Source organism: Phalacrocorax aristotelis, chromosome 12 (genome assembly GCF_949628215.1).
Source record: "Phalacrocorax aristotelis chromosome 12, bGulAri2.1, whole genome shotgun sequence".
Lineage (NCBI taxonomy): Eukaryota > Metazoa > Chordata > Aves > Suliformes > Phalacrocoracidae > Phalacrocorax > Phalacrocorax aristotelis.
Window position 1 is genome coordinate 20,159,224 of NC_134287.1, and position 26,997 is coordinate 20,186,220.

General features: G+C 41.0%; 1 protein-coding gene across 2 annotated transcripts in view; it reads right to left on the minus strand.

The window, feature by feature from the left end:
• ADAM12 (ADAM metallopeptidase domain 12) overlaps positions 1 to 26,997 on the minus strand; it is a 190,411-nt gene that overhangs the window by 138,834 nt on the left and 24,580 nt on the right. For both annotated transcript variants that reach the window (XM_075107644.1, XM_075107645.1), the window contains exon 3: positions 1,094 to 1,167. In XM_075107644.1, the coding sequence (XP_074963745.1) occupies positions 1,094 to 1,167 (74 nt within the window). The remainder of the gene's footprint in view (positions 1 to 1,093; positions 1,168 to 26,997) is intronic.

Sequence of the window (26,997 nt, forward strand, 5' to 3'; positions counted from 1 at the left end):
TCACCAGCCCGAGGCAGCGTGTACCGGCCTCCCTTGGACATTTGCTTTCACATGCACATTCCTTCCTCCTAACACATAAAGCTGCAGCGCTTACATCTACGGTCTCTGTACTACAGTAAAAAAATAGCTCTGCTGCCTTTATATCACAGCAGGGAAGCCTACAGAACACATAGATCCTTGTGAACATTTATCAGAAGTTCTCCCTAGACTGAGAGGGATCTTTGATTTTCCTTTGACAAGCAGCATGTAGTTGTCCTGATCTGGATTCCCACTATATATTCTTGAAATGCCCTTAGAGGAAAAGAGGTTGAGCCATTAGGAACGTAGACTAAGACTTCGATGGCTTTGGTTCCGCCTGCATTGGACTTCCAGAGAAGTGACTTTATTTCATGTGGGGTTCTGTACCCCTTTGTGAAAAATTCTGCTGGATTTTTGCCCGTAGCACCATCTGCCCCTGGTGTCCCTCTCTGGAAGCTTGCAGACATGAGTGGGAGTTGTCAAGAGCACATGGAGAAGGTGCAGTATTTACAGCCCACAAATAAGGGTGCAAGCTCAGCTTTGGTCACGGGCCTTGTGAACAGCGCAAACATCCCATCATCAGCCCTTTGCCAACAAACCCAGAGGGCTTCGTTTAAAAGTCCAGCAGGGGTTAAGCCCAAATCTTCCCTAAGCAGATGCTGACAGCCACTGCATGGAGGCAACCATGGTTGCATCAGGAGGGATGAGTCCTCCAAATAAAGTTCCAAAGACTGTAGGATTTTCCACATTACTGTAAATAAAAGGGCTTCCCACAGGAAAGGACAAACCCAAATCAAATAAAATTAATGATCAACAAGAAAACACCGAAAAGCACCATGTCCATTTTCAGTCCTACATAAATGCAGACAGTCATAAAGATTCTGTGATTCTTGCTCTATAAGCAGTATGCAAACGTACAATCCAAACTGGAACAAAACTCTCTTGTTAGGGGCCGGTTCCATAAGGCACCAGTAGCAAACCTGGCCCCAGCTTACTTTTCAACCATCAATTTTAAAATTATAACCCTCCTCTGAGAACCTCCAGTACAAAGTGAACATGCAACAAGGGTACTTACTCATTCCTCTCCAGACTGATGACTAGATGTTTACCTTCAGCTTGTATTGCGAACTGCAGCAGTGCTGGGTGATTCTGAAAAAGGAAAACAGAGTTGGCTGAGTACAAACCCAGAGCCCACCTGGGCCCTGCTTGGGAGGAGCAAGCAGCTACAGAGAGAAGCGTTTGTGGTGCAGCAGCTCTTTAGCTGCGGCTCAGTGCGAGCAAACATCGAGAGGCAGCATGCCGCTGTAGGATTTCACACCCAGGGCCCTTAAACAATTGCATCACTTCCAACTTTGCACATCAGAAACCATCTTGCCTGGGAAAACAAGCATAGTGATGCAGTACGCATCAGTTCCGGCAGACAGCTGATACAGTTTTGATTTTTCTCTTTTTCCTCTCCATATAATAGCATAACTACTTTAAACACTAATATAATCTCTTATTAACCCTCCCTCTTGCTGTACTATTTTTTTAAATGAGGTACAGGTAATCAGGTTTGGGCTTTGCATGACCATTTTCCGTTTAAGAGCTCCATGTTCAAAGCCAGTACCTCCTGCATTAAGAGCGGACCTGCAGTGCAGTGACCGCAGTCAGCAGGGTGGCTCTAACAGAAATGCTTTTACCCTTAAGGCTGAGTAGGCTAAATATTTGCATGTAGAACTGTACATGTGACCTAAGACCATCATGGAAACTAAATGTAAAGTACAGTTATGCTGAACTATTTTTTCCCTATAAACAGCTAAATATTTTAATATGTATTTTAAACTTTTCATAAGGAATAATTAAGTTGTAGCTTAAGAAAAAATAATTGGTGTTGGAGCAATTAGAAATATGGTCAACAGTATTATCAAGTATCGCTGTGAGAACAACAAAGTATTTGTTCATATACAAGCATTTAAGACAATTTTCTAAACAAGACATCAACAGCAGAGCACACAGAAATCCCAGCTGCACTCCAGCACAGAGCCGGGATCAGGACATCTGGATTGCATTTTCAGCACCATCACGACTGTGTGCAATCTTCATATTGCTGTTCCCCTGATTATAAAACAAGTCCTTCTTCATCTCAAACATCCAAAGGTATATCCACTATTTTTTTGGAGGCTGTGAAAGAGCATCAGAAAGGTCTGGTGGTCCGTTCGCCCTCGGAGGCAGGAGGGAGTGGAGGCTCAAACACTTACTTGCAGAAAGGGGCAGCGCACCTATACAGGCTCTCGAAACTGTACTTCAAACGAGAAAGCGCAGTTTACGGTATGCTAGTCCCTCTTAATCCGAAAGACTGAACTCACGTAAATTTTAAGACTGTTTACACTTAACTTACATTTCATTAAACAAACTTACTGGATTGTGAGACAGTATTTCCTTGTTTTGAAATTCTGACGGTAGCTCAATAAATCAGTTGTTCCTCTGTACACGCAATGCGCTTGTCTGAAGATGTATGTCAGCCAATTGCAGTACTGGAGCAGGATGATGTTAGGGTTATAGTATTTAATTGATTTAGTGAGAAACGCATCTGAATTTGTGATTGCTACAGCGGTGCCTTGATGGAGCCCTGGCTGCGTGACAGTCAGAGCACCCCACCCATGAAATGCAATGATTTTTTTAAACGATTTGGAAAATTGTAGATGTTTATTAAAAAGTGAAATTATGAGGAGGCTGTCGTAGACTAAACAAAATTGTAATTTTGTTATAATAAAAAATAGCTGACAACTCCCCAGTGCGTTCAGACTTTATTAAGCACAGATTGTGACTGAGATACCGTGGCTTTCTTCTACATGCCCTGCCCCACTGCTTGTGCAAAATCAAATGTGTTTTCCCTCTCCCCATGCAAAACAGCAACAATACTGAAATTCTGCATCTATGTGAACTTTGCAGAAACTAGATCCCAGTAGAATGCTAAATAAATGCTTCAGACTATCCTTGGCATTCAGCAAACACATGGGAGTCATTTATTGGCATGAATATTTAGAAGCAGTGTTGATTACCACTTTAATATCAGTGCATTGGTTCCAAACCCCGTAAGATATACATACTATAGAGTTTTGAGAGAGTAAAATACAATTAATTACAATATAACACAGTAAATAATTAAGATATTGCAGTAGCACAAATGGATTCTTTTCAGCTAAAGGCCCTCTGTTAATATGTAAATGATAACTATGTTTATTCATGAGTTCATAGTGGTACTTAGTTGACAGTCAGCAGATGTTAGTAAGTTGCAAAGTTAAAAAAGCAGCTGCAGAATAAAGCAGATTGTTACAAGACAAAAATCATCTCTCAGAGAATTCCTAAAGCTGAAACTTCTTAATATGGAGCACAATAATGTCCCCAGTTAGGATGCTGGACTACTTTGCATGAGACCCAGGTTCAGATTCTTGATTTACCACAGATTTTTCTTTCAAACAAATGGCTTGTTTCCTTGTTTGCCATCAGGGAAGATATGAAACTATATTTTTTCTTATTCTGACTGGCACTCATAAGCATAAATACAGTAAAAATTACACACTGCTCAGGTGGTATGGTGATTGGAAACACATAAGAACTTAAAATCCCAGAATCACAGAATGGCAGGGGTTGGCAGGGCCCCCTGGATCTCACCCCGTCCCACCCCTGCGTCAGCAGGCACCCCCAGAGCAGGGGCACAGGGCCGCATCCAGGCGGGGTGTGAATGTCTCCAGGGAAGGGACCCCACAGCCTCTCTGGGCAGCCTGTGCCCCTGCTCTGGCACCCGCACAGGGAAGGGGTTTGTCCTCATGTTCAGGTGGAACTTCCCGTGTTCCAGCTTGTGCCTGTTGCCCCTTGGCCTGTCGCTGGGCACCACTGAAAACAGCCCAGCCCCATTGCCTTGACACTTACCCTTCAGATATTTATTAGCATTGATGAGATCCCCCCTCAGCCTTCTCTTCTCCAGGCTGAACCAACCCAGGTCTCTCAGCCTTTCCTCACAAGGGAGATGCTCCAGCCCCCGGAGCATCATCGTAGCTCTCTGCTGGGCTCTCTCCAGCAGTTCCCGGTCCTTGAACTGGGGGGCCCAGAACTGGACGCAGCCCTGCAGGTGTGGCCTCACTGGGGCAGAGCAGAGGGGGAGGAGAACCTCCCTTGCCCTGCTGGCCACACGCCTTTCCATGCACCCCAGGGCACCGCTGGCCCCCTTGGCCCCAAGGGCCCGGTGCTGGCTCAGGGTCACCTCGCTGCCCCCCAGCACCCCCAGGGCCTCTCAGCAGAGCCGCTCTCCAGCAGGTCCCCCCCAGCCTGTACCGGGCGGGGGGGTTGTTCCTCCCCAGGGGCAGGACCCGACACTTGCTCTTGTTGAATTCCCTGAGGTTCCCCTGGGCCCAGCTCTCCAGCCTGCCCAGCTCTCGCTGGGTGACTGCACGGCCTCTGGTGTATCAGCCACTCCTCCCAGCTTGGGATCGTCAGCGAACTTGCTGAGGGGACGCTCTGTCCCGTCGCCCAGGTCATTGATGAACATGTTGAACAGGGCTGGACCCAGCACAGACCCCTGGGGAACACCACTAGTTACGGGCCTCCAACCAGACTCCGCTCCGTTGATCACAACCCTCTGAGCTCTGCTGTTCAGCCAGTTCTCAATACACCTCACTGTCCTCTCATCTAACCCACACTTCCTTAGCTTGTCTGTGAGGATGTTATGGGAGACAGTGTCAAAAGCCTTTCTGAAGTTGAGGTAAACAACCTCCACTGCTCTCCCTTCATCTACCCAGCCAGCCATGCCACCATAGAAGGCTAGCAGGTTGGTCAATATGACCTTCCCTTTGTGAATCCATGTTGACTGCTTCTGATAACCTTCTTTTCCTCTGCATGCCTGGAGATGGTCTCCAGGATGAACTGTCCCATCACCTTTCCGGGGATGGAGATGAGGCTGACTGGCCTATAGTTCCTCAGATCCTCCTTCTTGCCCTTTTTGAACACTGGAGTGACACTGGCTACTCTCCAGTCCAGTCCAGTGGAAATTACACATTTCCAATGTGAAAGAAAAATAAATATAATTCACAAAGTGCATTTTAGGCTTGGGGGGGGGGCATCCCCCCAATTTTTTTAACATATACACTTGTGAAATGAACTCAGGTCTTTTACTTCCCTTTTTTTGCAGTGGTGGTGGAGTCTCCCCAAAGTATTTGAACGGTTCTGCTGCAAGACCTTAAAAGCTTATGTTGAGTCTCGTGAAGCACAGTAATGCTCTTCCCTTACAATCAATATTTTCAAAACTGACTTGCAAGATGGAATGGGAATTACTATAAATACAGATATTCAATTGCTGTTTTCTGTTTAGAATAATTGAAAAAGCACGTTGTGAGGCCACATACACTTCTGCTCAGAACATTTAAAAAAGAACCACTTTTTATAAGCCTTTCTTAAGAACCACAAAAAATAATTTCCATGCTGATACTACAACTTATTGCCACTTTGATCCCTTTAAAATTATCAAATGTGAAAGTGAACCTTATAAGAACAGCATTATTTAAACCATAGTAAATATTTTTGTACGGTTATACCTTTTCTCTACAGACGTTTTCTAGTTCTTTCTACTCTGCAACTACAGTTTTCTGCTTTCTTTTTGGCAATGTTTTTTGTGGCATAAGAGAAGATTTTATCAATGCACACAAATTGTTCCCTGATATCCTAAGAGGCAGAACCGACTTCAAGATGATTGAAGTAGTACTCTCTTTGACTTCCCCCTCTTATTTAGAGGATGTACTTTCAAAATCTACATCAAATTGTACCAGCAGAAAAGGAAAAGTATTTTGCCCATTAATTTGCTCCTTCCTTGTTTGCTTGCTGAGGGATGTTGGTTTGAATTGGCATTACTGATACTTATATTTTGAAGGAAATTAGTGAAACAATGAGTTAAGGCCCAGCAAGAATTCCCTCTGATAAAGCAGAAAAAAAAATTAGTAAAGCACTACTTGAACAACTGAAGCTGGTGAGACAGTAGCTTATGTCTGAGTCACAGCAGTTCTCTTTTTTACTTACAATGGAATTAAAATCACTATGCACTTTTAAAACTAGTCTATAGTACATGCTTTTTAAGTACTATTTTTTTCTCTTTTAAATCATATTGATCTCCAGATCTTCATATAGAAAGAGAAAAGAAGGATGGTTTGGAGATTAACGGCTTCCCCTGTTAGCCTGGAGATGGTGTTGGGAGCCAGCTCTACCGTGGACTTGTTTCTTGGCTGGGACAACTGCATTGCATTGTGGGAAACAGCAAAACCCTCCACTTGAGCCAACCTGTTACACCTCAAATCTTTTTGCCCTTCACTTACACTTGCTTCCTCTTTCTTCCAACCTACCTCTGCAAAACAGACATGGCAATGGTTTTCATCCTCCTGTCTTTGTCTACTTAGTATGTGAACTGTTTTAAATGCATGCTTCCTAAACTCAGAGGTGAGCAAATAATAGGCACCTTCTTCCTGGTGAAGGCATCAAGGCATTACCAGAACAGTGGCTCAAAAATAGCAATAACACTTTTTTTCCTTTCGTTGCTCATGTTTCATCACATCACCATGAATACCAAGACAGAGTCTCAGTAGCAGATTTTGAACTCCTCATACTTTCAGTAACTACTTTCTAATAATAACGATATGATAGCCTCAGAAAAAAAAAGTTCCCTTTTTATGCTTGAAATACTAGTAGCTGTCCATTTGGACTAGATTTGTTCACCTTGGTGGGATGCCCATTCTGGAATTTGAATACAAAGTAGTTGTCATTGAGCATATTTTTCCGCAGAGTAATCTAGGAAAAAGTCTTAATAATGGCTGGATCATCTCTTCCTTTGGGCTGTGCCGTTGGCACGCACTATGATCACACTGTGGTGCTGTGAACTTTTCCCTTGATACAGACTGTTGGGATTGGGATAGAGTACTTCAAGTCATTTCTTATTACATTTGAAGGGACAGAAAACTGATGAAGTGGACAGTCCTAATGCATATATCTTTGCAGTTCCTCTCTATAAAAGATAAAGGATTTTATTGGATAAGGGATACATGAGTTAGACCAGCACATACAACTTTAAGTAAAAAAACATTCTAGCAATTACATAATAAAAATAAAGGAAAATATCTATAGACAAGGGAAAGAGTGTAAATAAACTCAAACCAGCAGCATTCATTCATTTGGAAAGAGAAATGCCTTTTCAGATGTATCGGATGTCCAAATCCAGTATTTGAGAATAGAGATCAGCCTAAGAAGTAGAACCAAAACGGATGATTTTGCTTCTCAGGTTTCAAAGTTTTAAATTATATCCTAACATAGTAGACTGAAATAGGCAGGTTTATTTAATCCGACAAAGTGGTTTCCAGTCCCTCCAGAGCTCCTATTAACTTCATTAAAGTCACCCTTGCAACAGGGTCAACTTGCATGTGTGGTCAAGTTGACCTGCACTCATGAAGTGCCTGTCACATGCCAGGCCATGGTTTGCATGAACTGTCCTGACAGGTCACGGGTGGGACACTCCTAGTCTGAAACGGGTCAAAACTGGCAAGACGGTAAGGAAAAAATAATTATAAGGAGAACTATGGATTGCAAATTGTTGTATGCAGGAAGGCTCCTGACATTCAACATGGAGCAAAAATAAAAATACACCAAAAACTCATAGACTGTCATGTTTAATAATTAGTTGCCTGGGATTTAGTTTCAAGTAAGAGAAATTGCATCATCAGTGACAAGAAGCAGAGGAGAAGAAATTCTGGAAGCCACTCCAGCCTTGCACAAAGCTTGTCATCACTGTGCCACGCCATAAAAACAAAGTACAATTTTCCCATAGGATGGATAAAGAACACAGGGATGCAAGAGACGAATGTCATTTGTTTTGACCAGCTACCGCAAAGCCAGCCTGGCTGTGATATGTATGCGGACATGGATGGCAGCTTAACACAGTGTTACACAAGGCAGTTGGATGCAGAAGCAAATCAGCGTTTGTTTATGACAACAGTGAGAGGAGTAGTGAAGAGACATCTCCATAATGTGAAGACACTTCAGTGTGTATGTATGAAATGTTCTGAAACTTCAGCGTGTATTTAGAATGAAACTAAATACGTAGCTCATTCATGCAGAAATTACCTACTCCCAACTGGCCAAAGACCGCCAACGAGGACTGCTGCCTTCTGGTTACCTGGCTTCCCCCGGTGTTAACACAGGTCAAACCAGACTCGATGATGTGATAGTCAAAGTACTCTACCAGGAGATAATTTGGAAGTATTTTTTAATCCAGAGTCTTAAACTGTGCAAAAAGAACCAACATTTAGTTTAAGGAAGACCCTATTTATTTTCTCCTCTATGCTCCTGAAAACAGAAAATCCAACGCAAAGGAAGTGAGGGTCATAAGTTTATGTTATCTCTTAAGCATAGTTCTGGAGATGAAGGACTTCTGAGATATATCAGATAGTTACATTCCACACAAATCTAGATGTTTGTTCTTGTATCTGAAGAGCTAACATCAGGAGTTAGAAACTGCCTAATGGAGGAAAGAGTACATTATTTCCAGTAGGGATAAATTCAGTGCCATTTTCTGCTATCTATATGAAAATACCTTTCCCCTCCCCCCCACCTTATTTATCACACACTGACATTCTGTGTTGGTGTCTTCACAAGCTAAAAGGTTTACAGGTATCAGATCTTTGGGCTGATATTACTCCTCTACTAACTGTAATACACAAAGAGGGAGAAGCTGGGAAATCTATGAGAAATAAAGCCACCTAGGGAATCTTACCATGATAACTGGAATTCAATCCAACAAATGCAAGCTGTCTACAAAGAATATACATTTAAGATAATTCCAGTTGGCAATGAATACTGTAAATTGGATGCATTGCTTTTAAAGGAATAAGTATTTCTTCCTTTTCTTTTGGCTTTAGTTTAGACGCGAACACAAGAGGCTATGTTTCTTGCAGACACCTCCAAACCCCAGTGATATTTCACGCGGACATGAAAAGTATAAACATTTAATTCATATTGTACTGCAAGTTCCTCAGGGCAGTGAATTCAGCTGTGCTTCCCTTGCTGTCAAATGACAAGCATGAATCCCTGTGGCTGTATATAACGAGTAGCGACAAAGAGAACAGTGTTTTGCGGTTGTTTTTTTTTAATGGTGTAGCAAAGGATCACAGCCCCTTAACAAATTGGCTGAGCCACTCCAATAATGTAGGAAACCAAAGAACCTCCAAGTTTGTTCCCAACTTTCAATTAAAGTGATTCTTTGAAAACAGAATGATCATACTCTTTCTTGCTGACTGTACAAATAGATGCAAGATTCTTCTATCTGGAAGGCATAATCGCTAGCCTTTTTTTCTTTTCTTTTTCTTTTCCCCTTTTCTTACCTCCTTGTATAGCAAATCAACCTGTTGCTTAGAGCTAGTCAGGCTTTTCCACCCTCTAATTTTCCTGCTTCCTACACTGCTGCTCACCACAAGAGACAGCAGAAACCATCGCACATGAGATCCTAAAGCAGGGACAGGGCAAAGGCAGGTGGTCTTCTGCCCCTTTCCTGGCTTCCTTACAGGAACACAAAACTCCACCATGGAGCTCATGTGACATGCATAAAATAGGAGCAACAGGGTAACCTTGGGAATGACCCAAATTCAGCAGGCGTCTTGTCATAAGCTAAAAAGATTTTCAATTAAAATTTAGAAAAATAAACGTTTAGGTGTGCTGCCTCTCTACCATGGGCAGTCCCAGCCTCTGGACATTAGGTTATTTGGCAACATCTGCTGAAGCTCCTATGAATCCCTACAAAGGGCTTTTTAAATTAACAGTTCTGTGCTCACTGTTGGTGTCCCAAGATCCCTATCCAGAGCTAAAAATTCAAACAAATAACACTGGAGAAAGAAGAAACTGAGAAGTTAATTTTGCCAGACCCAAATCAATAAAACTACACAGCTCTAGCGCACAGTTTCCTGGTTTCCGTGCAGAAATACAAAGCTAATGACTACTCTGGGAAAGGGAAAGCATGCTTACAATTTAGCTACATCCTTTTTGTGAGGTGTTCCTGATTTACATATTTTTAAAATTAAAGAATAACCTAGCTAAAACATGTTCAAAATGCTGTAACATGATGGCTCAAATATTTCAGGAGCAAATCCAAAATAACCAGTTTGATGTTTTAAAGAAATCTGCATCTTCTGAGGCTGAGTTGTTACGCTATGAGTTTATTTGGTGTCAGTAGAAAGGCAGGCATGAAAGCTGAATTCAAAATTTACACTGTATTTTCTTTATCAGACGCTGAAGTTGCACTAAAATATATTTATGTGCATTTGGCCAGCTGAACAGGGATTAACAGAAAATTCACAACTTTATACATTAAAAAAAGAAAAGTAAAATGTGTTCTTTCTTTTTAATTAAATCTAAGCAGAGCAAATAGGGCAGCCTTGGTTTTTAAAGCAGCTCTCCAATTATCTGCTGAACTATATTGGTTAAAAATAGGTCAAAATCAATACTCCCTTTTCAGGACAAACTTTGAAACAAAAATCTTTCAAAGATTCCTAAAAACAAGTTCCAGAGAACGAACATTAGTGAATTATGAAGAAGGGGACTGGTGTTGCCAACACTTTGAAAAAGCCGACCGGGAGCGAGCTCCGCTATCCTCTGTTTCAGGATGTGGTTTGGGAGAAGGATGCGTGCTGTAACACAAACCAGCCAATGCGAGGTATTGAAGCCCTTCCTGTATCTTTGCAGCAGGATGGATGCAAACCAACATAAACCAACATTCGGTGTGTATTTATTACACTTCTCTGTGTGCCTGATGACCTGCAAGGAGTCTGCTCCGCATCTGGGAGCGGGTGATTAGTTAGACTCACGAATCACAAAGGAAGGAAGAAAGGAAAATGTAACAACATATGGTTTTGACTGAATGGAAACGACTGCACCAAACTGTGAACTCAATTTTGTATTAAGAGCAACTAATAAAAATAATGAAAAAATACGCATACTTTTAGCCAGCTCTCATTGACGGCAACGTACCCCAAACAGACCCCTGCTTACGGTGCTGCTGGCCATCTCTTTGAAGGACTATCTCCACAAAGCTATCTAAGGCCAACAAATATTTTCATTCAGGTACTGACCTGACTTCATGAACAACAGGACTTTCCACCCAGAAGACCAGTACAATTGGCAGGTCCTCAGTTGAAGCAGGTCAAGAGCAGTAGTGCTTTTTAATCCAAGACTGATGGAGAGGGGTGGTGTTTGCTGTCACAACCCGTTCCCTAAACTGGCTGGGAAGACTATATGCCTTGCCTGTCCTCTGACACACTGTGACCTCGCTGAAGAGGTTGGGCAGGAGTTGATTGCACCTATGCAGATTTTAGCTTTTTGAAAGACCTGCAAATGTAAAAGTCTTTTTAATAGTAAGAAAAAAAAAACCACAACTTGTTGACTTGTAGAAGAGTCTGGTTAAAACACTGGTTAAAAAAACCAAACCTTTCCCTCCATTGTTTTCTTTACTGTTCTGCCTCAAAAGGTTAAAGTAGAAATACCCACAGCCCTGTAAAGTCTCGGGGGGAGTGTCGGCATTGTCTTAGATTCAGAAAAGGCAGCTAGACACCACTTGGCCTTGGAGGGCTGAGAAGCACATGGCTGCTCATCCTCCCAGTACCTGCTGCACTGTCAGGTCTGCTCATGGCAGCCTCTCGCTCTCACCTCTGGACGGTGACGGGTCACTCTGTCAGAGGGATGTTTAACACCTGAAAAGTTCAGGCCCAACATCAGAAATCTTTCCCCGACTCGAAAATGAACTAAAACCTGGCACAGGAATGAAATAACCTGGAATTTGCTCAAAGTAAACCCATAGTCATTATACAGTATTTACACTGTACGTACGAATCACAACTGTTCATTTTGCTATCAAACAGATGGGAGCAAAAAGTACCTCATTGTTGGAATACATTATGTGCTGCTTAAACAATGCTTTGTGGAAGGCTCTGCAAAGAAAACAAACATGTCTGTTCTGTAGTAAAGTGTTACAAAACAAAACTTAATAGAGCTGGCAGCTAGGAAGCTATTGCAGTGGGTCTGGGTAGTCTTAGTTATTGAGCAGAACTTGTTGCAGACCGTCCTTTGCAATTTGGGTCATTATGACGCGAATGAACGGCTGTTGATATTTGTCAATTTAAAATGTACGTGAACTTCTCTGAGAACTATGCCATGCAGATTTAGAAGATCCCATTTAGGTTTAAAACTGCGCATAGCTTTAAAAGTAAAATTCCTCCTCTTTGTAAGGACACCAGGGGCTGTGACCTCCTTTTACTAGAATTTTGATTACAACATCATATTCTTACATTGTACTCAAAAAATCAAGGTCAAGCATGGACCATGTCGAAGACTGACTATTTACCCTCTGTCCGTGTATTTTATGCACCTTACTCTCTCTGTCCTGCCACGCTTTCTGTGAGCATCCCCATTTAATAGCTCATTTTACCACCCACACTTCCATTGCATTTTAACAGAGCTGGAGCTGAGCAGCAAACCTGACCCTCTTTAGAAACATCTTTTCTCTCCTTCTATGCACGTAATTATTTCAGCGTACATTTGTGGGGAACCCACAATGTGCTGTGCACTGTGGGGGATAAGAATTACGATGATAATTACTTCCAAGTTCCCAATGATAAGAAATGACACGTCCTCCAGATTATATCTGAAAATGTTCTCCACAGTGGGAGTCATCTGGCGTGCTGAGGAGGGCACAAGCAGATGAGCTCCATGCATTACGCATGGGGACTGCATGCACAATGTATTTGTGTATGCTGGGGAAGCAGCAGATCAAGAGAACTGTGTTTCAGGGCCAATAACGAATTAAGTCTGGTATGAACTGTGCCCATTAGAGACATTATCTGAGCCACCTGCCCACTCCTTACGTCCCTTCAGCATCACCTGCGTCCTCAGAGCCTCCTGCGACTGAGGCATTCCCAGGATGGAGGTTTCTCCACATCTATACAGAAGGGTTACAAAGCGGTTGAGCAGCAAAAATGAAAACCACAGTCAGCCCCCTCCCTGTGTTTCCACGGTTCAGCTAACTAATAATGAAAAATATGGTAGTAACTGTGTCCACTGAGAAGTAAACTGAGATGGCCACCCATTTCACTGAACTGAAAGTCAACTCGGAATGCTTCTAGAAAGCCCATAAATTATTCTATCACTGAAGGGGGATTTCAGATGCTTTTTGTCTCCCGTCAATACAAATCTGGCTGGGCTTGGTAAGTTATATTAAATGCATATGTATCTCCTTCAAGCCACATTTCATGCTCTCCAAACATCTTTCTCTAAATTAGATCCTTTCATATTCCTTGAAAAGCTCAATTCTTAATTAGGAAAGAGTTCTGATTTTCCATTTTCATTAATTCATTTGATTTCAAGATTTTGAAGCCAGAGTAATTGCAACTAAATGAAACTTATTGAAAGGCAAAAAGATACAATCAGTTTCAGACAATGAGAAATTTAAGCGCTTTTTTTTTTTTCATGCAAGTAAAGGGTAGGTCTAAATGTCCTGGCTAAACTGAATTCTTGACAATGCAACAATCTCCAGAGAAGCAATGATGTATGTTTTGCTTCTCTGAATGAACTCGGAGGGTTGGCTAGATTAATGCTTAAATCACTTAATTATTTGGCTTAATTCACATGCTGTTCTTCACTTTCAGATCCCTCCCGCTCCCCTCCAATCACACTGCTCCACTGCACCAGGTCTGTGCCAAGATCTCTGAGCTCAGCCTTCGTTCTCTCTAAACATCTTTTCATATTATGTGGCTCAGATTAAATCTTCTTCGCTAATTTGTTATTGCAATCACAGATGTGCTTCTGGATTCAAGTTCCCTTTTGCATCACAAATACTGGAATGCAAACCAGAAGTGAGGAGCCGGTATCTAATTTCCACTCTTTCAAACTGTAATTTGTCTCTGATGATCTTTTGAAGATGATGAATGAGTTGTACAAAGACAGATAAAATATTAATATTTTTTTAACTAATGGAAGAGGAGATTTCACCCCAGTCTTGGGCTACTCAAGATAACTTGACAAACTTTCCAAAGCCGTACTTCCAAGACACATGAATCATTTTTATATCCTGGAATGTGCCCTAAGAGAAAGAAGGATCTGAAGATTTCCTAGTAAAGCAAATGATATTGCAAACCTGTGGGCAGCATCTCACATTTTTCTACTTAATTAGAAAGAGCCAGTACTTACAAATACCACACCTATACACTTACGTTCTCATAGAAAATAAATGACAAAAAGTAGTGTGGAAAGCTGAGGAAACTTGTCTAAGAAAGTACTCCCTAGACCGAAAACATATGTTTTATTCTGAATGATACCACGATTTAAAGCATTAAGGACCAGCATACTTCTTGCCATAAAGGCAAAGACAAAATACAGATGAAAATGCCATTACCACTAATACATACACAAAAAACCTGTAAACAAGATGTGTCTATTAATTATAAAATACATTTTAAATTATATCTAACCAGATTATAGAAAGCCAATATGCATCCAATTTTTCCTGTAGATAATTTGCTTAAGTATTTTCAGTTGCTAACTGAGCTCATAGAAAATCTGTTTCATTTCTTGTTACTCATAGGTTCAATAAGAACAAGCTTTAAAATTATATTTCTAGAACAAGATTTCTCATGACATTTTAGATAAACTTGTGGGCCTAAAAAATAACCCCTGTATCGAGGTTATATAAATTGGTATTAAAGCTCAGCACAGATCTGCTTTACACTAAATCATCTAGAAATAGCATACCCTTTCTCCATTGAAGGGCATGAGGTAAATAACTGAAGAGGAGGTAAAAACAGATAACCAATTACTTCAGGTGGCTTCGGGGTGAGTGCTGAAATTTTCAGCCCTTTAGAGTAAAAGCAAAAATCAATATAGCACAGTATTCTGAGATAACAAAGAAAGAAACATCTCAAAGACATTTGCAACGTGTGATAAAAGTATAAAGTCCACTGTCACCTTCAGCTGCTCTACCACACAGTGTAAATGAACAAAAATATTCCTGTTTCTTTGCTGAACTGACTGCACAGGGTTAGAAGGCAGAAAAATGGAAGCTCTGCAGAAAGCTTGTAAAACCTTCAATTACCCAGCCTCCGTCTCATGGACCAATGCAGCAAAACAGACGAGGAAGAATATATTTCAGTTCTGCCCATGGATGCAGGAGCCAAATACCCATAGGGGCTGTGGGAAAACAGACCTGGCAGTAGTTTTGAAATTATGGAAGAAAGCAGCAGTTGTTCTTGCAGCTAAACGATGAAGAGCAGGTGGAGTTACATGCTGCAAACTCTGTTTTAACTGTTCTTCATGTAGCTGGACCTCTTTCCAAGGAAGATCTGCTTGTGCAAAACCCAGGGTACCAGAGCATCTGTGGTGGTGCAGCCCCCACAGGCCACTCTGGGATCCCAGGATGGGCCCTATTGTGTTATCTTAGTCATAAGAACTTGGGCACCAGGAAAGCTCTGTCCACCCCTGGGCCATCTGCTCCCTGACCTGTGTCCCACAATTGTGGCCAGAATGTAAAATATTGACCAAAGCCAATCATCTCGATCCTATAAATAGCGATCCAAGAGGGAGACCCTTTGAGCTCTCTGGGACTGCAGCGGGGTGTGTGACCCTGCATCTCCCCTGGGGCTGGGACACCTCTCAGGGTAGATTTCCAAGGATTGAAGGATTGTCTGTTGATGATTTTGCGAGGACTCAAAGGCCTGCTTTGGCGAGGTTTGCCAGCCGTGCGCTGACAAACATCAGCACATGAAAGTGAGTAATATATGAAATTACAAAAAGGGAAATTTTATTCACAGATTAGCCTTGGGGTGTGTGTGTGCAATTTGACTATATATATATTATCACATAATTCACATTTTATCATATATTATCACATTTATTTGAATAAACCATTGACCAAGTCTGAGAGTAAGATTGGACCTAGCTGCACCTAGACTTCTCTCTGAAAGAAGTTTAGAAAGCAAGGGGGTCTGCTCCGAACCTCATGACTCAATGGGAGGGTCCTCCTTATCGCCTGCATCCACAATCCCTCTGAATCATTCTAACTTGAGTATACCTCAATTTTCCTGTGTGCACTTCTTCTATGTAAGTAATAGAGTGAACCTTGCCATTCTCAAATCTTTAACTCAGTCACTATGTTGACTGTAGATTTCCATCAAATTGCTGTTTTAAATTGGCTGATGTTATTAAGAATTATACAATCTAATACTGTGATCTATCTCAAAAATATTAATAAACCTTAGATTGCTAACTAAAGCTATATAGCAAATCATATTTCCAACAATTTGGTGTAGCTGGCAGGATACATAAGGATGTATTTGTGCTAAGTTGGTGTAGCTGGCCATACCCACAAACCTGCATTTGCGACAGCATCCTGTCATGGGAGAAATGTGTCTGTCTGCCTTTCCAGACAGCTTTCATTTAGTTGTATGTTAACATATCATTCAAACATGTATTTACAATGCTTCCCCCTCTTCTTGTCACTCCATCATTTGTACGAGTCCTGCTGTTTTGCATGCCTTCCCCAATACCAGAAGCCAGTGAATTAGCACAGGTAAGAGAGAATAATAAAGATTGTCTGAGACAAGACTATTTTATGTGGTTTTGCCTGAGCAAACGCAGTAAAGCTCTGACAACACACTGATTTAAATGTTGGTGATAGTCTCATATTCTCTGTTTCTCATTTCCATTTCAGAGATTCCCCCCCCCCCCCCCAGGATTAAATGCCAATGGAAATTTAAATACAACAATTTCCCCAGGGGTGGGCTATGACAGCATTTAGGTATTTGCACTAGATGAATTGTGTGCCATATACTGTTGAATTTCCATCAGCTTTGGAGATTAATTGCCTTCTGAGGGTAAATTCTCACTTTTAGATGCAGAGGAACCTTCCTTTTAGGCCTAGAAGTACAAACCAGCTATCCTTTGTAGGAAAAAAAAAAAAAGGAAGATAAAATGAAAACAGAAAAATCATATTTTCCAGCTTAGCATTGGGAAGAGCTGGTAACCACAAAAGAGATATATTACTGAGCAGTACTGAGCGAAAAAATCTGTTGAACACCTGAAAATTTCTAACAATTGGCCAACCACAGCATAATCTGCCCCAAACACGCCACACTCGGCATCCCGTCCACTTCTTTCATAGCTACTGACACAAAAATGCAGAAAAGATATTGAAAGGGAAAAAGGCTCTCAACCAGCTCTGGGCTGAATGTGTTTTCATTCAGATGATCCTTCAAAAAAAAAACCCAAACCAAACCCCAAACCCATCACCGTGTCTCTGTTCACTGCTAATTAAAAATAAGACAGGTCTGCAACACAGCCCACATGATCCACCAGGATTTTACAACCCGAATGTGTTTTGAATTACTTCATGCTTATTGTAAACAGTTGAAATTGTCATCTCAGAATTTGGTCTATTTATGATGCACTGCAGTTAAATCCTCTCCTCCCTTCCCCCTTCCTGAAAACCTTTTGAAGCTTTGTTGCTTCTCAGAGTAACAGATGAGACAGATATGAGTCTGCTGCTGCCACCCAACATTGTTTATGGCATTGTACTCCCAGAAAGTCATTGAAGGGCCTCTGGTGAAGCCTGATTATTTCTGTGTAACGAATTTTCCATAAAATCCAGAAAGGTATACAAAAGAGACTTCACCCAGCTTCCAAAAAATTAATCTCCCCATGTAAGTTTTGTTTACAGTATTTTATAGCATATACTTTGGAAAGAGACAATAAGGCAAGTGCTACTACAGGACACAGTCAACGGTTCACATGGACACTGTATTTTTTCATAACCTGTCTCAAGCAAATGGCTTATACACCTCTTTCTTGAACCTCCAAAATTCCTCAAAAAAAGGAGTTCCTCAGGCTGTCTACTACTGTTTTCCAAAACTCCCTTGCATGTTCATAAGAGCCTCTATCACGGCTGCAACCAAGCACCTATGAGGCAAAGATGTGCCACTATCTCCATTTACAGATGAGCAACCACAGCACAGGAAGGTAATTGATTTGCCCACGATCACATGGGAACTCTGTAGCATGACACAAAATTTAACAAGTCCTTCCAGAGCCGTAACTACTTCATCCCTAAACCAAACCTCTTCAGGTTATAAATACCCTAGCCCCTACGGCACCCTGCTCTGCCTCTGTGATTTCAGTGTCCATCCGTGAATTAGTCATAAAATTTAAAAGTACAAACAAAAGACTCAACTTCTGTTAGGGAGTTTTTGTCTTGGCCCGGTTGAGACAGGTTTATAATGTTTTAGTTGTGTTAGCCCATGCATTATTTAGAGTCTGGTTCTAAGCCGTGCAAAACTAATAATTAGAAGAGATAGAAAAGCTATGGGGCAACAAAATTGTCATCCTAGACAAGAAATGGAAGTGTTCTTTATGGAGTTTTAGGTATTTAAAAACTCAGAAAAATCCAAATTTTGTTCTTTGAAATGTAGAGATGGTAAAAGTTTGCAAAGCAGGTTTTTGTAAAGGAGAAAGGATAGTCTCCACTTTACATCAAATCATAGAAAATGTGACTTATGGGACCTCAGAGGTTCCTGCACCCTGTCAAGATCAACCATACCTCTCTCAGTAACAGCTGTTTGTCTGGCTTTTCTGAAAATCAGGTGCACTCTGAGAGACTTCAAAGCTTCCCTTCCTCACTACAGGCATGTAAATACATCCTTTTCTCATTACCTTCATTACTGAGCTCTTACTTGTTGCCTTGTAAGGCCATTCTTCTTGTCCCTCCTAGACAAGGAGCATATCTAACAGTGACACAGACACTAATTACTCCCTCTCACTTTCCAGCAGCCATTTACGTACTGGAAGATTTATCATGTCTCCGCCCAACCTCTTCCTCTCTAGACCGACAGCCCCAGTTCTTTGGTCCTCACCGCGGGCCATGGTTTCAGACCTGCAACCACTCCCCGCACTCCTTCCTGTGTTCTCCCCAGGGGTGACCTCCCTCTTTTATTTTAATGGATGTTCTCCTTCCTGGTAATTATTCAATGAGGATCTAGTATGAAACACGTCCAGTCTCCAGGGCTGCAGTCTCATGTGCGATTCAATGCCTCAGCGGTCTGATCCACAGCCTCCCACCTACACTCATGAGAACTCCAGCCACCAGGTGATTAATGAACAGGTTTGCATCCCACTGTTGCTCTTGAGCCATTCAACACTCCTTTTATTTTTTCTTTTTTTTTTTTGTTTCAGAAAGCAAAAAGTCCAGCCTTTCATGGAGGTATGCACCTAAAGTACTGAATTATCACTCCTTTACAGCCCTTAAAAAAAAAAAAGTTGTAGTGCTTGACTGTATTGCATATTTAAATGAAATTCAACAACATGAGTTTATGAAACTTTGCCTGTTAAAACATGACATATTCCACCAGACTTCTGTTTTTTGTACTCCTGAGTCATGTAAGTTAGCAGGATGCAAAGAGGAAGGCTTCTGGAAAGGTTCATTGGTGTCTCTATAAATAGTGTTTTCCAGATATGGGTACCACTATGTTCTACCGCAAAGCGTCAGTGAACACAGTATGTTTAGAGCAGGACTTTGAAGCACAGGAGTAAGCCAGATTCTGCTGGCAGGTTTCAAAGTACATATAGTCTTTTTGGAAATTTTCAGCCAGGCTCATCAACATATAAATAGAGAAGGGCTCGGCAGGGTTTCCCCCTACTGTGCTGATTTCCTGAGATAATGAGAGAAGGAGTGTTTTAGAGCCATATCACAAAGCTTAAATGAGAAGTCTTGCTCACCAGAAGACTGAAGAGTTTCAGAGAGGAACTCAGATGGACAACTCATCGAGGTGCATAAGAAAATAACATTTGAGGACTGAATAAATTTGTTATGCTTAGGCAAAGAATTAGGAAGAGCAGAGATGCCTCGTGTGTACTCATCCCGTGAAGGACTCCTGAGCAACTGACTCTGAACTGCCTTAGCTGAGAGATGCTGCCTTATTCCCTCAGACAGCAGTTATCTGCGTTTACATAAAGACTTCATTTTTAAAGAAACCTAAATTTTATTATACATTTGATAAAGGATGTATGTCGACTGCCACACCCCCCCCAAATAACTCAATCAAATTTTAGTTTGCAAATCAAAATTCACAAATAAGAATACCTTGCACATACAAACTTTGCCTTAGGCTAAATATGTGGGACAAGTTATTTCCTTTCCATACATCAAGGTTGTGATGGTGACATTGCACCAGCAGACAAGACACAGCTCCCTAAAACTGAAGAAGTAAGTTTGGGCATTCTGAGAGGTGCAGAGGAATGGGTTTTTGGGACAGGTAAAGAGAGCAATAAATTGCCATATGACTTTATTTTATGCTGAATACATTTCTCACTAGCTCACGGTAGACTGTCAGGTACCAGACAGCACACCAAAAGAACAGATCATGAAAGTAATTTCATTACTGCTCTTGAGGAACTTTTGAAATTCTCCCTGCTATGACAAGAAAATATAGGCATATAATATAAAAATACAGAATGTAAAAATGGAAAATGGCACGGTGGCTGCTGAAAAAACAAAGCATGCCGCGATATTTCCAAAGCATTCGGATTGTGATGGCTAATGTAAGAATTCACATTCAGCTTAAATAATATACCTTGGTGAAACATAGCTTTGTGTTCTACCAGTGATATATTGATTTGCCTTTCACTGAGAAAGATAAAGATTTTGCTGGAAAAACAAACCAACATTGCCTGTGAAGAGTCCAGGCACAGACTGGACTCTTCCTCTAACTTGTTTAGTAACGATGGCTGTGAAGAATTTTTTTATATTTCTGTGAAAAAAAAAAAAAATTATTCAATCTCCCTTTGTTAAATGCCCAAAAATATTAAAATTATAGGAAATATTGTTTAGATCTAATAATGGAGGAACACCACGAGACACTTATTTCATATATATCAGCCAAAATGTCTGTAGCAGCTAATCCTGTTGCAACTTTTAAGCTCTTTAACGATGACACAGATAATATCCACACTTTCAATGACTTAATACTGATTTTATTTCTTTTATAATATGGGTTTTTTTTCCACTGCCTAGTCCTAAAATTAGGACAACTCTACATATAGGAAGTTCATGACATTGGTGAGTAGGTTACAAGGACACACTGATAAGCTCTCAGCTTCTAAATGTAATTCCTTCCTATAACATGTCCTAGTAAAGCAGAAACACTGACAGGAATTTCACTCAGTGGTATACATCTTCCCCCTCAGCTACTTGTTTTTATGATTTGATTTCAACACACAGTCTTGCTGTAACCTTATTCAGCCATTTTTCCCTCAGATAATATTGCAAAAAAATGTTCAAACCATGATTTAAGAGCTGAATTCCAAGACAAGGTTGGAAACAGAGTACCTGTATGTACGTATAGATAAGGATGATATATAGACAACAATACAGATATTGATATCCCTACTATATTGATATAGAATCATAGAGTTGTTTATTTTGGAAAAGACCTTCAACATCATCAAGTCCAACCAGAAACCCAGCACTGCCTAGTCCACCGCTAAACCACATCCCTAAGCACCACACCTACACAGCTTTTAAATACCTCCAGGGATGGTGACTCCACCACTTCCCCGGGCAGCCTGTTCCAGTGCTTGACAAGCCTTTTGGTGAAGAAATTTTTCCTAACATCCAATCTCAACCTCCCCTGGCGCGACTTGAGGCCAGATAGATAGAGATACACCTACTGGGAAATTCAGCGATGAGGCGGGGAGGCCTCAGGAATTCCTTTGAAAGAAATGGTTCAAATCCAGCTGTCATTCTCTCCATCTCAACACACAGATTTGAAGAAATTGCTAAATACTAATTCTGTGAAGGCTGAAATGGGAATTGATTTCAATTCTACACATAGAAATTTCTTTTTAGTTAGTAAAAGATGTATGGGAGTGCATTAAAACTAATAAATTAAATTTTCAAAATAAATTGATGCCTGATGATTAAATTGCATATTTGAGTGCAGAAAAAATGTACACATGAAAGAAAAACGCATAATATTATTTCTCAAAATGTTCCTTAAAAGAAAGTGTTTTCATGTCAATGTTAATCTCCCTTAAAGAAAGGTGATTGTACAAACTTGGACCGATTTATATGGCTCATCATACACTATAAAAGTCTCAATTAATGTTCTTCATAGTACTTACAAGCTGCTTTTAAATGGCCTCCAAGGCTGTAACAGTGAAAATCCTTGTATGCAGCATTGCAAACTCTCCTCCTCTTTGGTTCTTTGAGAAGTAAAATCTTCAAAATATTTGTTCCTTTTTTCTGACAACACATGCGTGATCTATCCGCACATGCAAGACACCCCTCTTCCCCTCAGAACAGCAAATCCTTGCTCCTTAAAAGTTGTAGAGCAAGAGTACAAATACAAATAACACTTTTCATCTGAAAAGGCCATTACCAAAATCAAATTGATTTCCCATGGCTTGGATTAAACTTTATTCCCACTTTATAGATGGAAAAGGGCAAGACAATAAAAGGGGAGATGCTTGACTGTACAAAGCAAACAATTTAGGTTTCCATCTTAAAAAATCCCCAACTGTTTTTATCCATATCTTAAATTTGCCCTCTGCGACTTGCAGTGTTCCCAGGCTCTTGATGCTTGATCTCTGCAGAACAGCAGTTTCCTTTCCTCTCTCCCTCCTATGGGGATCCTGGGAAACAACCGCTTTGGTCTGGAGGGCTCCCACAGATCACAGTTTAAACCAGTCCAGCCCTATTCCCCCTTTTCCTTTATAATAGACATACCGTGGCAGTAAGCAATTCTGCACTAAACTTGCAATAAGAAAAGGAGGACAATATTTCGAAATATCTTTTTGTTGCAATTTAAGCCTTTTACAACCAGAAACGCTGAAGTAATAAATAGAAACTCAATAAAGGATGAAATACAGTACTTTATGTTTAATTACGGGCATTTAAATTGATTTTATCTTCTCTCTGCAGGGTGTACTTCTGGGGTTTGGTTTTGGTTTTTACATGTGCCACTCACTTATTCACAGTAATTTACATGCCTCAATGTATGTCAACAGTTACTTCACTAACAAACATGACATCTCTTGGCAATAAAAGGTTAAAATTTACTTTGCCCTCTGACTATAACAGAAATACCTTTGCAAGTTAATGACTGTAACAGGCTGGTCTGTTCCCGAATAAACATTCTCGGGATTTCCTGAGGTGTTGTTTTGTTTTGTCTTTTCTTTTTTAACCCCATCATTTTAATTGAGGGGAAAGAATTTGGAGGGCACAGCCAGCTTAAATGTTATTTCAGTCAAAAATTTGTATATGTTGTCTTTCTATACACTTTTTAAACTGAAAAAAAAAAATACATTTACACAGCTTCTGGATATTCATTTTATAGAAAAAAAAAATCTTTAAAGCTTATCCAACTCATCTCCTTCTGCCAGCTTTCCTTGCCAACTCTTTCTTAGTAATGCCAGTAAATGCCAAAAAAAGTCTGGTTTAAACAATGTTTCTGTCTGTTGAAACCAAGAGAAAGGCAGTTTCTGTTGGAGGTACTCGAGGGATCCCACTTTTTCTTCTGCTGCTGAAAACGCACCCTGACCATGTCAGGGTAGGCAGAAGGGAGTGTGCAATTTTAAAACAGTAATATGCTAGAAGTTGCTTTGAGGACAAAATTACACAGTTCCTCTTATTGGCTTTTCCCGCAACAGATTCATTTCCAGAAACTCCCTTCTGCTTTGAAAAAGGCAGATTCAGTGTCTGCCAAGGAAATGGTCCTTTTTGGGGCAGGGATACTATGGCTGTTTAGATTAACACATCTAAAGCTTTTGTCTCATCATCACTTGCCAGGAGTTGAAGCAGACCTCCTTCAGCAGCGTTTCTTTTTCAGTACAAGATGTACTTAATGTGAAAACATCTAGGGAAAGATGATGGAATGGGTGAAACTAAAGTAAATAATGTCATCTGAGAGACACCAGTGTAGGATTTCGACCAAAGCTGCTGCCCAAAGAAGCCCGCCATCTCCAACACTCACACAAATGAAGTGTGCCGGAAAATAGCATCCACCAGCGTGCAAAAATTAGGCATCTCAATGAAGGTCTGATCCTCCCCCCAGCTAGGCAGCAGCTTTGACTAAAAACATTAGCTCCTGTGCCCTTTTAAGTGGCCTTAGGTAACAAATACAACTCTTCTGAATATTAAAATTATCTGTAGGCTTCACTTCAAAAACACAATGTAAAATGCTGCCACCTCAGAAGGAGGCAAATCACCCCAGACAGTGCCGGCTGCCTGGGAAGGGTTTGGCAGGTTCACCAAAAAGACCATTCTTGCGCAGGACTGCTGAAGTGCTCCTCAAAGGATGTGGTCAGTGGGAAGAGAAGGAGCAAACAAGGAGATGAACCCTGCCAAGAAACCGCCCAGTAGATCCTGGTGGAGGGAGAAGAGGAGGGGGGAACAAGCTCATTCAGCTGAAGTAAAATAAAGTTGAACCTAAGGCAGGAGACACAGTAACTGCAAAGGAATGAGGGCAGGACCTAAGAGCACTTCATTTCCTGAGAGTGATTCAAACTTCAGAGGAAACTCCATATTAGCATCCTGGGACTTGGGGCAGAGGTGAAAAGGCAATGACAAAGTCAGAGCTGGAGACCTAAATGGGGCTTAATGAACTCTGGTTTGCTGAGGAGCAAGGAGAAGCAGCAAGACTCTACCTTGGATCAGTGTGTGTGTGTCTAACTGCGGTACCAGGGTAAGCAAACACATACTTCAGCGCAACCAGTACCACTAGCAGATCTATCATTACACTGACCAGAAATATCACATGCACATCCTTGCAGGACAGGGATGAGGTCAAGTCCGGTAAAATGCCTGCAGACTCTAGCAGCACCCCCACCACACGCACGCACATCGTGCAAAGGGAAAGGCATCGCACAAATTATCACCAAATGCATTTCATCTCCAGTCTCACTAAGCTTCATCACTCCACCGTGTCTACAATGCTGTAAATTGCAATCGTTTTGTTAAATTAAGCTTTGAAAGCTCAATTATACTTTAAAACTGTGTCCTTGAGGAAAGACAGTGCACAAAAGGGACACACAATTTCCTCAAGATAGAAATTGAACACAAACTTTCTGCTACGATATCAAAATGATACAGATCATTCTTACCTCATCTACACAAGCTTTTCAAAAGAATTGGCAGATTTTTTGGCAGTCATTTTATTTCTAGAAAAAAGCGCAACACTTTGAAATACTTAATTGTCGAGATATTACTACCGCATTTTAAAAAGGCTTACTATCAATCCTAATTATTTTTTTCTTATCAAGCTTTAAACTGCATATAACCTCTATGTTTTCTCATTACAACTCTGAGAAATGAGAAACATTCCTATAGAAGAGATAAATCAACTGGTGTTTGAGTAAATCATATTGAAATAGAAATATAATTCAACAACAAAGGCATCAGGCTTGTTAGCGATAGGACTCAGTGGATTGACCAGCTAAATTTACTCTTCATCCCTAAAATAGGCACTAAGTACAATTCAGTTTACTATGGCTTCCTGAGATAAGGGTCTTTGTCACAGCCTATGTCAGCAGCTCGTAGTTCCTACGGTCTTCCCCTGCTCAGAGGACTTTAGTCCTTGGAAGGGCCCCAAGTTCTTCCGCTGTTCCCTGTAAGCCCTCAAGCGACTTCTTGCAGGAGCTGAACGCTCCATGTACCCAGGGTCTACGGTGGGAGAGAGCCTGCTGTAGGATTGCGTTGGGTTCAGTTTGACTCAAGGCAATCACAATAAGAATTAAGAACAAGGGAGATTCTCCTTTTGCCTGTAAAAAGAATGATCACATGGTCATAGCTGGAAAGCAAAGTATTATTTTAATCCAACACTGAAATTCATACCTTACGCTCACAAGATCTGTTGCAAGAGACATGAAATAGCCAAGTATAAGCTAAATTAATTCAATATGAAAACGCCTCAGTACAAGCACTTTACAAACCCAGCATAATGCCGCATAATCACAAGAACTTAGTTTTAGGTTTTAATACCACGTTAAAGAGTCGCTAGCATTAACTGCATCATTAAGATCAAAATATTTTTTTTCCATTTTATTACGGAAAGTATGATCTGTTTGTTTGGGTTTGGGTTTTTTTTTTTAATACCAGTCTGAAAAGTCATGTTAAAGAACATTGCTTCAGCCCCATCACCTTACGGAGGACCGTACGAATGGATTCCTCAAGCTCAAATCTGAGACACTACCTCATAGCTGGTGGGTCACAAATGCAACAAAGCACTTCTGCAGAGTCCCATCGTATACAATTGCTGGCAGAGAGAGGCCGGGTGGTACGGGGAGACAGAGCTTGCCCAAGACTATTATATCACTGGCGATCTTTACTGGCCAAGTATGACAAAATTCCTCCCAACAGCTCAGCGTGATACAAGCTCATGAAAGGGACTTTCACCCTATTGAGGGCTCCAAGATGCTAAGGGGAGGAGGGATGTCTGGTGGATGGTTAATATAAAACTCTACATTTTCTGTTTATTGAAGCAGCAATCTCTCTCAATAATATCTGCTATTTATATTGTGCATAAACTATTGCACAAAACTGTACAAACTTAACACACTGTATCACTTAAGCTAAAAATGAAATGGACCGTTTTCTGGGATGAATCCCAATTGCTTAACACTTCCCAGTATGCCCAAGCGTTTCAGGCAGGAAATGAATACTAGTATATCTCATTGAAACTAGGGCACTGATTCAGCGCAGACAGAGAAAAGAATTTCCCCTACTCAATCACCAACACAAAGATTTTATTGGTGGTCCCAGCTCCAGGAATTTCTCAAGCCTGTAGCTGCTATGTAAGATCCAGCAAGTCCCTAGAACCAGGATACGCCTACCGACGTGTCTAAAGAATTTCCTATATGAAATGATCAGACAGATCAATTGGTTAA